The sequence below is a fragment of the Cinclus cinclus genome, chromosome 1 (assembly GCF_963662255.1).
Source record: "Cinclus cinclus chromosome 1, bCinCin1.1, whole genome shotgun sequence".
Lineage (NCBI taxonomy): Eukaryota > Metazoa > Chordata > Aves > Passeriformes > Cinclidae > Cinclus > Cinclus cinclus.
In genome coordinates this window covers 146,689,677-146,702,225 of record NC_085046.1, presented here as the reverse complement: position 1 = coordinate 146,702,225, position 12,549 = coordinate 146,689,677, and the positions used below count along the sequence as shown (strand labels likewise).

Genomic DNA, 12,549 nt, shown 5'->3' with positions numbered 1-12,549 from the left:
AGATAGTCCTTTGTGAAGAAGTCTCAAGGATGCCTCCATACCACACCCTTCTGGTAAAAATGCTGGCAAAGTGAGGACCCCTACTTGCTAAAGAAGTGGAATAAAGTTCAAGTACTAAACTTACAGAAAAGTGAATAGAAATGTCCCTTTGACTTAGCTGCCTGTGGGTCATAAAACCCAAACCTCAAGTCCTGCATGAAAAGTTATTTTCCACTTTGTTTGGAGCTTCTTGGTGTAAAAGGGGGGAATACAAAACTGAATGTTCTTCCACCTAATTCTTGCCTTTTTTACAGGGAAATAAAATTCTCTGCTTTCAGGAGCTTATGTGAAAAATCCAGTGCTGGAGTTCCTCATCTCTTCCTCATTATAGTAGCTTCTATATTATGAATGTGTTGGTGTTTTTCAGTATCTGGAGTAGCAGTAGCAAATAATTTGCTGGAAAGCAGAGCAATGTCTTGTGCATCACTTAGGGGAGATATTTCTGAGTTATTTTTATAAGCTTCATGTCATATAAGATGAACGAGACTCTTGTCGGCTTTAAAAATTTTTCACTGAGCTCAGTCACACATTACAGAAGCCCCATACCACATATAGTGGTGATACTGGTCTGAATTTGACCTTGAGCTGATCTCTCTTCCCTTTTTGCTGAATTGCAGGGGGAGCCAGGTGTGATGGGTCCTGCTGGTCGTGAGGGGCCACCAGGGAAGGATGTAAGTGCACCATTATGAGCAGAAATTAATCTCCTTCTCCCTGACAAATGAAAATTTTAATTCACAGTGACCTTGACCTGAAACAGCTGCAGAAACATCAGCAAAGAGTGAATTACTGCAGGGAATGATTTGTGCAAAGATCATTAGGGGAAACAAAGAATTAGAGGGCCTTTGTCACTGCTCAGCTGCTGGCACAAAAATTTCAGATATATCTTTGGATAAGCAGAGAAAGCAGCATTGTGTGAAACCCAGGCTGTGCTTGGTAGCCATGGACCTGTCTTCTGGCACCCATTTCTGAGCAGTGCTTCGCTCTGCAGGTCCCACCAGGCCAGGTTCTGTCACGCTTCCTCTGCCACAGCTGTACCTGACTGAGTGTGTTCTCCACTGAAGTCTGTGAAATACCTATGGACTAAGTTTCTGCAGCTCAGAGGAAAGAAAGATGGTACAAAGAGTTCCTCTGGCATGATTACTGTTAAGTGCAGTCGTATAACAAAGTCCTGGGAGGGCGCAGCTGACGTGGGATCCTACAGCAGCTGCTGAGCAATGTTCCAAGCAGCTGATGTGCCACTGCCATGGGACCTGGAGAAGTGACTTCTCATCTGCACCCCTTTGTGTCACTGGAAACTGGTGTGCTGTAAATGTTATCCTACAAAGCAAAATGTAAGGCAGACCAAAAGGAACTCCTCAGAGGAGATGGAAGCAGCTCTGAAGTGTCCCTGGAGAGAGAATAAACTTGTCAGTTCTTGAGAAATTTCAGATAATATCTGTCCCTAAGAAATACAGCTTTAAAATAATATGATAATAACCTGATAGAAGTGGTTTCTGCCTGTAATCATGCATCATTTAGTGGTATATGTTTCAAATTCAAAGGGTTGGTTTTCCTCATAAATAGCAGAAAGGGGGCAGTGAGAATCCTTTAATCATGTTTGCCCTAGTATGTGAAAACTGTATTTTAGCAGGAACATTTTAAAATGTTTGTTCACTTGCCTCCATGTCAGACCTTTCTCACTCACCAGAATACTTTTCTTTCTTTCTTTCAGGGTGATCCTGGTCCCATAGGACCACAGGGCCCTCGAGGACTCCGAGGGCAGCCGGTGAGTTTTCTCTTCTGACAAGTAATTTTTAGAGGTCCATAATAGTTCATATAATGGTTTGGATTGGAGGGAACATTAAAGATAATGTAGTTCTAACCCCTTGCCATGGAAAGGGATGCCACCCACTAGAGCAGCTTGCTCAGCCTCCCATTTAGCCCAGCCTTGGAAACTTCCAGAAATGGGGCATTGTGTGTGGTGGGAATGTTCTGCAGTCCAGAAATCTGGCTTGAAAGAGGAGAGTTTGGGAAGATTCAGACAATGTTTGATTCAAACACTGCCTTTCAGAAAGACAAATAAGAATGATATTGCTGGAAACTGATGAAGACATGTAATAGTACAAGGAACTGATGGTTGCTGACTCTGTGGGAAGAACTGTTCAAGGGATTCTGTCAGGACTGCAGAGTCAGAAATACTCATATTTCAGTCCTGCCTCTGGGATCCTACTCACTTCTCACACGGTCTCAGTTTTCAAAGGCAGACACTCACTGTGGGTGCCCAGACTGAGTTATGTGGGGTCCAGGTGTGATACTATTCACCTGTACTATTTTATTGCAGCTTCAGTGGAGAAATGGAAATATAATTGACATTTCAAAAAGTCTCATTTGGGATGGCTCAGGAATTACTTTTATTCATTTATTGGTGTTTAAAATTCTGTCTTAGAAATTAATCCTTATCAAATCTGAATTGAGATTTCTTTTGCTGAACCAAGGCACATCTTTAGTGTGGTGCAATGAGTGAGTTCCTTTCCTTCTTGGAAGACCTGGTAGTGAAACAGATTCTACAGCACGATCAGGGAAAAACTGGTGACTCAGCAATGCCAGGATTTGGAGCAGCAGGTCCCTCCAAACTGGGTGGGGGTGGGGGGGGGGCATCACTCACTCTTGTGTCATGCCCCTGCACAACACTAGCAATGAGTAAAAATATTTGGAGAGAGAGAAATTCCTTTTGTTCCTCTTGTTCTTCATCTTCTTTGTTTCTTATCTAAATAGGAGTGTGAGGCATGATTTTGAATATTGCCACTACAAGGGCTGGTCTCTATCGTCAACTCCAATCCAGGGAAAAGTATCTCTGCATGTTGAGTTGAGAGGAGTGTAAAATTTCATCTCACTAAACTTTGTGGATGATTACCTCAGCTGCTTTTTTAAGGAACAGTGAGAAACAGGTCCTTTTAAAGGATGATTTGCCTCATTATGAATTCTCTGGTGTCAGATAGGTATCAATTGCTAGAACAAATGTTCCTCTCCATTCCCCAAAAATGGGAAGCCTGAGATGATTAAAAAGAGTCTTGTCTGAACAGAGATGACCTGGAGCAGCCAGAGGAGGTGGCTCCATGCACCCAGGAGGATGCTGCATATGATAAGGACAAGGGTGAAGGAAAGGAGAAGTTTGGTCTTCCTCAGGCCTGCAGATTTGGGTCCACATATAATTTTTTTCCTGATATCAGGGATGCAGAAGCTGTGAGGTCAGTTGAAAATAAGATACTTCACAGTCTGTCAGGAGAGAAGACTGAAAAATGCTAAAGAAATCCCTCCTGGTGTAGGTGTAGCTGGATATTTCTAGTTTTAGCATGCATTATATCACTAACCTTTTTTCTTTTGACACAGGGCAAAAATGGAGTGCCTGGATCTGCAGGAGAGCCTGGCCCAGCTGGTATCCCAGTAAGTACCACAAAGGGAAACTTGTGCAGCCAGGAGAGGTAACTGATGAAGTGTAGGTGGAGTGGATTATGTGTAGCTGGTTACCATCCCTGAGGTTTCTATGTCAGAAGATGGGTGATATGAAAATCACTGGCTGGCCTCAACTTTGAAAAGAGTTTGGCTACATTCCTAGAATTGAGATGCTAGCTGGGTCATCACTTTTCCCAGTGAAAGTTAAGTGTTCACAGTAAATGGAAATGATTGATTGCCTTGCACGGAAAAAAGATTGACATGCCTCATCTTCACCAGTAGATTTAATTTTGCCAGGCATTGAGCGTGCAGCCAGCAGAGAGTTGTCACAAGGAAGGAGGGCCTCAGGGAGTTGGCATACTGCCATTGAGGAATAGTGGCAGCAGAAAAATCCTCACAGGCACTTGAGGGAAGAGCAGACAGCGGGCAGTAAACCAGGATCAAGAAGCATAATAAAACTCCCCTGCGGCCATCCTGTGGGGAAGAACAGCTTGGAAATGAAAAGCTGTAAGAAGGACAGTAAGGAACTGGTGGTTTGGCTTTTTGTGTGTGTGTGTTTTTTCCTCTGTTCTGCTGCTGAAAATCATCCAGAATTGAGCAAATCTATGCAAATATTCCCTTGTGCCCAGTAACATCTATCACAATACAGGACTCTTCCCTCTCTTTGCCCATGGAGACAGTACAGCTTGCTGGACTGTGGGATTAACAAGAAAACAAAGGCAGAGCAGGAGGAATGTGAAAAGCTACAGCAGGACTTCACTCTTCATGACCCTTGCAAAGTCCTAAAGCCACCCCAGCATTGCCACAGACTTGTGCCCTGATCAAGCATCTGCAGGGGTGTCTCAGAGAAGCAAATACCACTTTTCTATGTGGGGAGGTAGGAAGGGTGGTGCAGTCTGACAGCCTCTCTGCACCAAAAAATAAGTGCCAGAGGTTCTATGTCCTTGACATAAGCTCTTCTTGCCTTCCTGGGACTGCTGCCATTGCTTCTTGCCCCATGGGTCCTTACTCTTGCCTTTTCAAACTTCTTTTCTTCTTTCCACTACACCCACCCCTGTTCCCAATTCCTATCACCGCTTTTTTGCCTTCTGGGCCTTTTTCAGATCACCGTGGCTTTGGGATGCCTTATGAATGCCAAGTGAGGATTATTATTTTAATCATCATAGTGTTATGACAGTACCCATACGATGTCACCCAGGGACTCACCAGGCAGTTTCCTGCACAAACAGCACCACAGCAGCCTTTGCTCCAGAGGATTTTGAGTCCAAAAATAACATAAAAGATTGAAAAAGGATAAAGTCAGGTGGATGAGGAAGGGGAAACAATGAGACAGTGCTGGTCAGCAGAACAGATAGTTATCATTATCTTTCTCTGTCATTAAAATGAATCCTCTCTTTTTCATAAAGGCTATTATATGGGAAGTGTCTCTTTGTGCTCTACATAAATCCGTTTATTTTGAAATGCACTAATTTCCTTCACAGCGTGGTGTGACAAGCCCATATTTTATACTTCTATTAAAAACAAAACAAAACAAAACAAAAAACCAAACAGGAAGGTGAAGAAGGTTATCATGGCAATAAGGATGGGGTTTTTTTTTTCTACCTTCACCATTGCTGACTTGCAATCACAAGGTAAAACCTGCCAGGAGCCTTCTCCTTTTGCATTTGCTGTTTGCCAGTGCCCATCACAATTCACACTTGCTCAGGCTTAAGCCCACACACAGCAACAGAGTCCAGCCCCTGAAGTCTCCAGGGCAAGTTGCACACCCCAAATCCATGTGCTTTGTGCCTGTCAGGCTCATTGGTGCTCACTTTGCATGACTTTTACTCTAAGAAGAAAAAGAGCTATGTTCTGAACAAAAAAAGTAGGGGACAAAGTTCTGACACTAAAGGTTAAACTAAGAGTTAAAATCACATCAGAAGTGTGTATGAAACAGTTCTGTATTATGAAATGTCATTTCAACTGCCCTGATCTGCAAGGAAAAAGGGACAGCTTGACAGACTATCACAAGAAATAAATGAAAGACAGATATTTTATAAATCAAACCTGGAAATCTAAGCAGAGCAGAAACCCTGTAGCTGTCTGTTGGTTGTATTCTTGGATTTGAGAAGTATGACCACCTGCACTGTTGCCCTGTCATCACCCATCACAGCATTTCCACTCTCAATGTCCCTTAAAAACAACAACCATGGAACGCACCTCCTGCCCCTCCCATAATTAATTGTCTCTTCCTTTTCATCTTCTCCCAGGGACCCTGCATAGCTTATTATAAGCCAACCACAATGTCTGCAACCTGCTTTTCTAAAATACTTTGTTCTTCCTTGTCAGTTTTGGAAGTCCTGCTGCTAAAGTGAAATTTCCCAGTTCCAGCATATCTCTGAATGAATGCTCTGGGAAAGAGGTGCTGGGGAAAGGTCTGCTAGTGTCTGTCTCATTTCTATCCTAAGGGTCCCAAAGGAAATAAAGGAGAAACGGGCAGCCCAGGACTCCCTGGCTTTATAGGACCCAGAGGACCACCTGTAAGTATGTCTGGAGATGGATTAGATCCTCTCTTTACCTGCTCTTAAATGTTAGACAGGAAGATGGGACACAGTCTTTTTCAGTTAGGTAAAAAAAAAGCATAAGCAGGAGATCTGACAAATCCAGAAGCCACATAATCTTGTTTCCAAAGGAAACTGGACTGGAAAAATAGCATTTTTCATAGGGATGAGCAACCATAATTTCATGTATGGAGCTGGTACCTGCCAGTCAGCCCTGATAATGTGTACAGTAATCAGACTGCTTCAATAGTCTTCTTAATATAGATATGGGGTATTTAAGTTCTCAGACTGCACCTCTTCATGAGCCTTAGATGGACTAAATAGAGAAATTGTGAGTGCTGATAATAATACAGCTATTTCTGATATTTGCTATTCTGTGGGAAATTTCTTTGTTGCCAGCAACAGAGGTACATTGCAGTTAAAGCATTCAGTTCCACTGGAAGGTTCAAAAGTGAATGCTAGTTCATTTTTATTTATTTCTAGATTTGTTGTGACTCAAAATGAGATTTAAAAGATTGTTGTGTGTCTCTAGCAGAGCTGAATCTTCCATGTGATGGTTATTTTTTCTTCTGTATTTTTTAATATTTTGTTTTACAATTTGAAAGGGAGCTTTTGGATTAAAAGAGGAGAAAGAAATATTTCTAATGAATTTTAAGCAACAAACATGTGACCATTTAAAACTGAAGTGTCCCTAAGGAAAACTCAAGTGAGTTTAATGCAGCCTAATTTGAATCACACACCTCTGATTAGTTCCATTCCTCATGGATACATATATGGGTGCTAACACAGATAAAGATATTATGTTTCCAGGGGAAAATACCACCTGCATACATGTTATAGATATGATCATGTGTGTTGGCAGCAAACAGATTTAGAAAGATTATTTTTTCTATGCATGATATGGGAGAGTGGCCAGAATTTGAGCAACAACTATTTTAATGTTCATTTTGCTTTATCTGCAATTCAGGACAGCAGTTGTATTTCTTTTCATTGAAATACTAAAATGGAAACTGTATTGTCTAATTATCACATTATAAATGCAAAGAAAATAAAATAAATATATATATATATATATATATATATATAATTCTACAAGGGTTCTTATTCAAAATATTATTATTTAATATTGTTCTGAAGGACAGGTGAGCACTTTGGCTTAAAATTCCTTTATCCTCTGTATATGTTTCTCCAGCTGGTGTAATACAAGATGGTACTTCTACCTACAAAATGACATCTTCAGACACTTATGGGTATAATGTTGGTGCTCCTTAAGTTAAACAAGACCATATAAAGTGTATGAAGCTTTGGGAAATGTTGGTAAGAAAAAGGAACAAAATGTATTGAAAGCAGGAGCACAATTTTAGTGAAGCATCTGCCCTCAGCTGGTTTGTTAGAAATTGTTTCCTGATATTTCTGTTTACATAGAACGCAAATTCTCTAAAAAATGCTTTCTAAATATTAGGATGTGTCTATTCAGAAATGGCCAAGAGCAGTAGGATAAGGAAAAATCATTCAAACCTGCTACTGTGTAGAAGAAAACTCGTGTTGTTAACACAAAGCTAGACATGGTTATTTGGTGGAGTCTTTCTTCCAACTCCTCCAGTGTGATGCTAAATCCACTTTCTGTGTGTCTTAGGGAGAACCAGGAGAGAAAGGTCCTCCTGGAAAAGAGGTAAGCAAATTCCCAGTTGTTTCAATGTAGGGTTGGTGTCACATGGAAACAAATCATCAAGGGTGTTACCAGGGTTCCAACAAATGGGGCTTTTTTTTCATAGAATAGTTTGGGTTATAAGGGATCTTAAATATCATCTATTTCCACCCACCCTTCCATAGGCAGAGATACCTTGCACTAGACCAGGTTGCACAGCACCCAATTCAACCTGACCTTGAGCCATTCCAGGGATGGGACATTCACAACATCTCTGGACAACTTGCTCCAGTGCCTCACCACCCTCATACTGAAAAATTTCTACCAAATATCACCGTGTCTGATTGTGAAGCCATTTCTTCTTGTCCTATCGCTACACCTGACAAAAACATTCATCCACATTTTTCTTATAAACCCCTTTTTAGTACTGGAAGGGACTCTAAGGTTTCCCCAGAACCTTCTCTCCTTCAGGCTGAACAATCCCAGCTCTCTCAGTCTGAATCCACAGCAGAGGTGCTCCAGCCCTCTGAGCATCTTTGTGGCCTCATCTGAACTTGCTCCAACAGGTTCATACCCTTGCTTATATGCTGGCACCAGAACTAGACATAGCACTCCAGGTGGGGTCTCACCAAAGGGGAGTAGAGGGGAAGAATCACCTCCCTCAACCTAATAGTCATGGGGGTTTTTTTGTTTCGTTTAATTTTTTTTGGTTGGTTGGTTGTGTTTTTGTCCTGGGATTTTTTGTTTCTTTTTTTTGTTTGTTTTTTGCTTTGGTTTTTTTTTGGGGTTTTTTTGTTTTGTTTTTTTGGGGTTTTTTTGTTTGTTTGTTTTGGTTTGGTTCGGTTTGGTTTGGGTTTTTTTTGTTTGGGTTTTTTTTGTTTTTAATGTTCATAATTGAGAGCAAAAGGGAAAGCTGTCAGGAAACTGTGGGCTTGTCATGGAAATAAATTTTCCTGGGATGACAGGAATCATTACAAAAGCATATGTTTCATTACTTACTCTTATTATAGATGGTACTTTTATGTTTACCTTTATTTTGTTGCAGGGCATGCCAGGGAAACAGGGTGCAATTGGCTCCAAAGGAGAGAGGGTAAGTTGCAGAATATTGCTAGTTATTTCATTATGTTGAAATAAAGAGAGCTATCTTGAGTTAGGAGCTGGGGGCAGGGGTTGTTCAAAACTGAAGCCAGTGCTTCCCAGTCTCCCAGGTCTCTCCTTAATCATTCTCCATCACTAATAATTTGTGGGTCATTTGTAGTGCACCAGATGTTGTACTCAGAGACTGTGCCAGCTCAGCTGTGAGTGGTCCCCTGTGTTTGGAAATCAGAAATTTGCCTCATATTTTGTGGTGGCAATGTCCTTCTTTTCACTTAGGGTGAGCCTGGCATCAAAGGTGAAAAAGGCCCTCAAGGAGAAAAAGGTCGTCCAGGTGATCCAGGGATACCTGGTCATAAGGGCCATCCGGGACTGATGGGTCCCCACGGGCCTCCAGGAGACACTGGGCAAGTTGGACCTCCTGGTCCTCCGGGACAGCCAGGATTTCCAGGACCAAGGGTAAGATTGCCAGAAAAAGGCTTTGTAATTTTCCTGCTGCGGGAATCAGGAAAGTACCTCAGAATGTATTGAGGCTGACAGAAACAGGAGCAAGAATGTGTTATAACAGGGAGGCAGTGCTTTTAGCTCTTCCTACTCATAAAGGGGAGCTGTAACACATCTCAGGGACTCATGGAATCATAGAATCATGGAGTGGTTTGGGTTAGAAGAAACCTTAAAGAGCATCTAGTTCCAACCTCCTGCCATGGATAGGAACACCTTCCACTAGACCAGGTTGCTCCTAGCTCTGTCCAACCTGGCCTCAGACATGGATGGAAGAGGGAAAGGCTTGTGGGGATGTTGACTTGCACTTTAGGGGAGCTAAATAATCCAGACCCATGGTCACCGTGGCCAGTTGCTGACACCTTTTACCCCTAAATGCCTAAATCAGGTCCTGAGACAGTGGCCATGGCACTGGAGTCTAAGAAAGATTCTGTAAGGGGTAGTAAAGCATAGTACTTCATAGAGAGGATCCTCTGCTGCTGGTTGTTATGAGAGACAAAATGCTGAGCTGTGGAAAGGTCACTGCACTATTCTGGGAAATCCTGTAGTCAGCTCATCAGAATTCATCAAATACTATTTTTGTTTAATATTCTCCCTCTTTTTTTTTTTCCCTCCCTCCTGTTGGGAAACAATCTCACTACTGAGAATACCTGAGAGTGGTTTATGTTGCAGAATGAGAAAAACTACCAACAGCAGAGAAGCCAGCGTGCCCATCCTGAGGATGAATTAGAGATCATCTCAGAGGAGAATAAACAGAGAATAATCTCTGATGTAAAAGCTGACTAAATTTTAGACAAAGTGTTTCTTTGTGTGTGAAATCAAGTGATGATTATGGAAACTTAATTTAAATAATAGGGTTAAAATTTGAAAAGGTAATTTGTAAGCCTTTAAAATATGCTCCACAATTATGTTTACTTAATGGGATATATACTAAGAGCGAACAAAAATGCTTAGTATTTCATGACAAAATTGTTTCTTTTGTCTCCAGCAACACATCTTTTTCTCATGCAAAATTTGTGTCAGGAAGGAGGCAGCAAATACACCAACTCTGTACTTATCAGCAATGCTGTTGATTAAAACTGAAATGTCACCTAGCTATTTAATAAGATCTCATTTTTTTTAATGAAGGATAACTTCTGTTTCAGAAGAACTCACTAGGCTTTCATAAATACAGAGGGGACCAACTGCATCCTTGTATGTTAGAAGTGTGAGGGAAAAGCAACAGTTTTGCAAGCAGCTGATACACAAAAGAATGCAGTCTTTAGGTTGACCAGAAATATTTTCAAAACTGACAGAAATGCAGAGAATATTTTTAGCCACAATAAATGAAAAGTGTATTTCAAGAGGAACGTCTCACTTTCTGATTTATAGAAGAAAATACTTCATTTTGCTGCTTGAAAATGGTTTGCTGTTTAAATGTAGCTTCAATTCTCTTTTGAGTTTTGGCAATGGCAAGAGCCTGGCTACCCTAAAATCCTTTTTTTCTTTTTTAAATTACTTACTTGGAAAACCACAATCTAAAAAATTCTTCCACCTATCAAAAATGCTTTCATAATTTTTTAGTTGTATCATCTGGAGTTGTTGTTCACATTACTTTGAGATTTCACAGCTACTACAGCAGTGAAACAACAACAGCACAAAAGAACTGAGAGAAAGGATAAAAGATACTGTGCCTTGGGGACTGGGTAGGGGGCCAAGGCCAGACAAACACATCCCCTGCCTCCCTTCAACAGATGGAAATCAGGCAAAGACTTGAATTGGTTTGGAAGAGTAATGCATATGCATAAACTGGCTTCTGTTTCCTGAGATAAGGCCTGTTGACAGGGGATGCATCCAATATGACTGTTTTTAGCAAGTCCAGACAGCCAGCATTAGAACCTTTGGGGCACATGTACATCTCCTTGTAAGGAAACTTGTCATATTCTTGTTCAACATGCCATGATGAAAAAGAACGTGGGATCTCCACTGTAATCTGGTAGGGCGGAGACGTATCCTCCTATGTTTCCTACAACTTGTCCAATGACTGCATAGGAAGGAAATTTTTTTAAGGATGGAGATCGGAACAGTGCTGGAACTAGTGCCGTCAGACTAGGCTCCCTGTTAAACCACTGTGTCCATGGTTTGGCAGAAGGCAGGAAACTGAGACTGCTTTTGACTCTTTCTCCCACAGCACAGTCCTGGATAAGCCATCAGCCCAGGACTTATGGAGGGTCCCTCTTTGCTGGGTTAAGAACTGTCAGGATGGCTGTGTCCAGAGAGTGGTGGGGAACGGTGCCACATGCAGTTGGTGTCCGGTGTGTTGTGGTGTCTCCTGTGCCCAGTCCTGTTCAGTGTCTGTCCTGCTGATGTGGACATGGGCATCAGGGGTATGCTTAGTAGTAGATTTGTGATGACACCAAGTTGGGTGGGAGCTTTGATGTGCTGGAGGGTAGGAAGGCTCTGCAGGGGCATGTGGGCAGGCTGGATTAATGGGGTGAGGGCAGTAGGATGAGGTTCAAGAAGACCACGGACTGTGTCCTGCTATCATGTCCCAAAGATGCCCCTGCAGTGCCTGAGGCTGGGGTCAGAGTGGCTGGAAGGCTGCCCAGCAGGAGAGGCTCTGGGGGTGCTGGCCGACAGCAGCCAAACGTGTGTCAGTGTGTGCTGAAGTGGGGAAGGAGGCCACTGGCCTCCTGGCATTGTGTGTCAGCACTAGTGTGGCCGGCAGGACCAGGATGGTGATTGTCCCTCTGTGCTGGGCCCTGGGGAGGCCACACCTTATATTCTTTGTCTAGTTCTGGGCCCCTCAATTCAGGAAACACATTTAGGTTCTGTAGCAGTTCCAGAGAAGGGGCACTGAGGTTCTGGAGGAGTTCCAGTGTAGGGAACAGAGATGGTGACAAGTGGGGATCCCAAGTTTTGTGACAACTGAGGGTGATGGTGTTTTTCAGCTTGGAGAAAGTGAAGTTCAGTGGATATTTTCTTGCTCTATCACTGCCTAAGAAGAGGATCTACCCACATGGGGTTTGGTCTCTTCTCCCAGATATCTACTGATAGGACAAGAGGACATAATCTCAAACTATGCCAGAGAGGTTTATTTCAGACACTACAAATAATATCTTAGCAGAAGGGTTAATTATATATTGGAATGGGATGCCCAGGGAAGTGGTGGACATCACTGTCCCTGGAGAAGTTTAAGGAAAGACTGGTCACTCAGTTCCATGTTTTACTTGATATGGTGGCATTCAGTCAAAGGCTGGAGTTTATGATCTCAGAGGTCTTTTTCAGCCTAATTCATTCTGTGATTATTTTGAG

The 12,549-nt window shown here is 42.2% G+C and overlaps 1 protein-coding gene across 1 annotated transcript in view; it reads left to right on the top strand.

Annotated features, from left to right (window-relative positions):
- Window positions 1-12,549, top strand: part of COL22A1 (collagen type XXII alpha 1 chain) — a 187,110-nt gene that overhangs the window by 170,653 nt on the left and 3,908 nt on the right. The window contains exons 54-60 of the mRNA XM_062504153.1: window positions 657-710; window positions 1,751-1,804; window positions 3,409-3,462; window positions 5,919-5,990; window positions 7,648-7,683; window positions 8,705-8,749; window positions 9,034-9,213. Coding sequence (XP_062360137.1) covers window positions 657-710; window positions 1,751-1,804; window positions 3,409-3,462; window positions 5,919-5,990; window positions 7,648-7,683; window positions 8,705-8,749; window positions 9,034-9,213 — 495 coding nt within the window. The remainder of the gene's footprint in view (window positions 1-656; window positions 711-1,750; window positions 1,805-3,408; window positions 3,463-5,918; window positions 5,991-7,647; window positions 7,684-8,704; window positions 8,750-9,033; window positions 9,214-12,549) is intronic.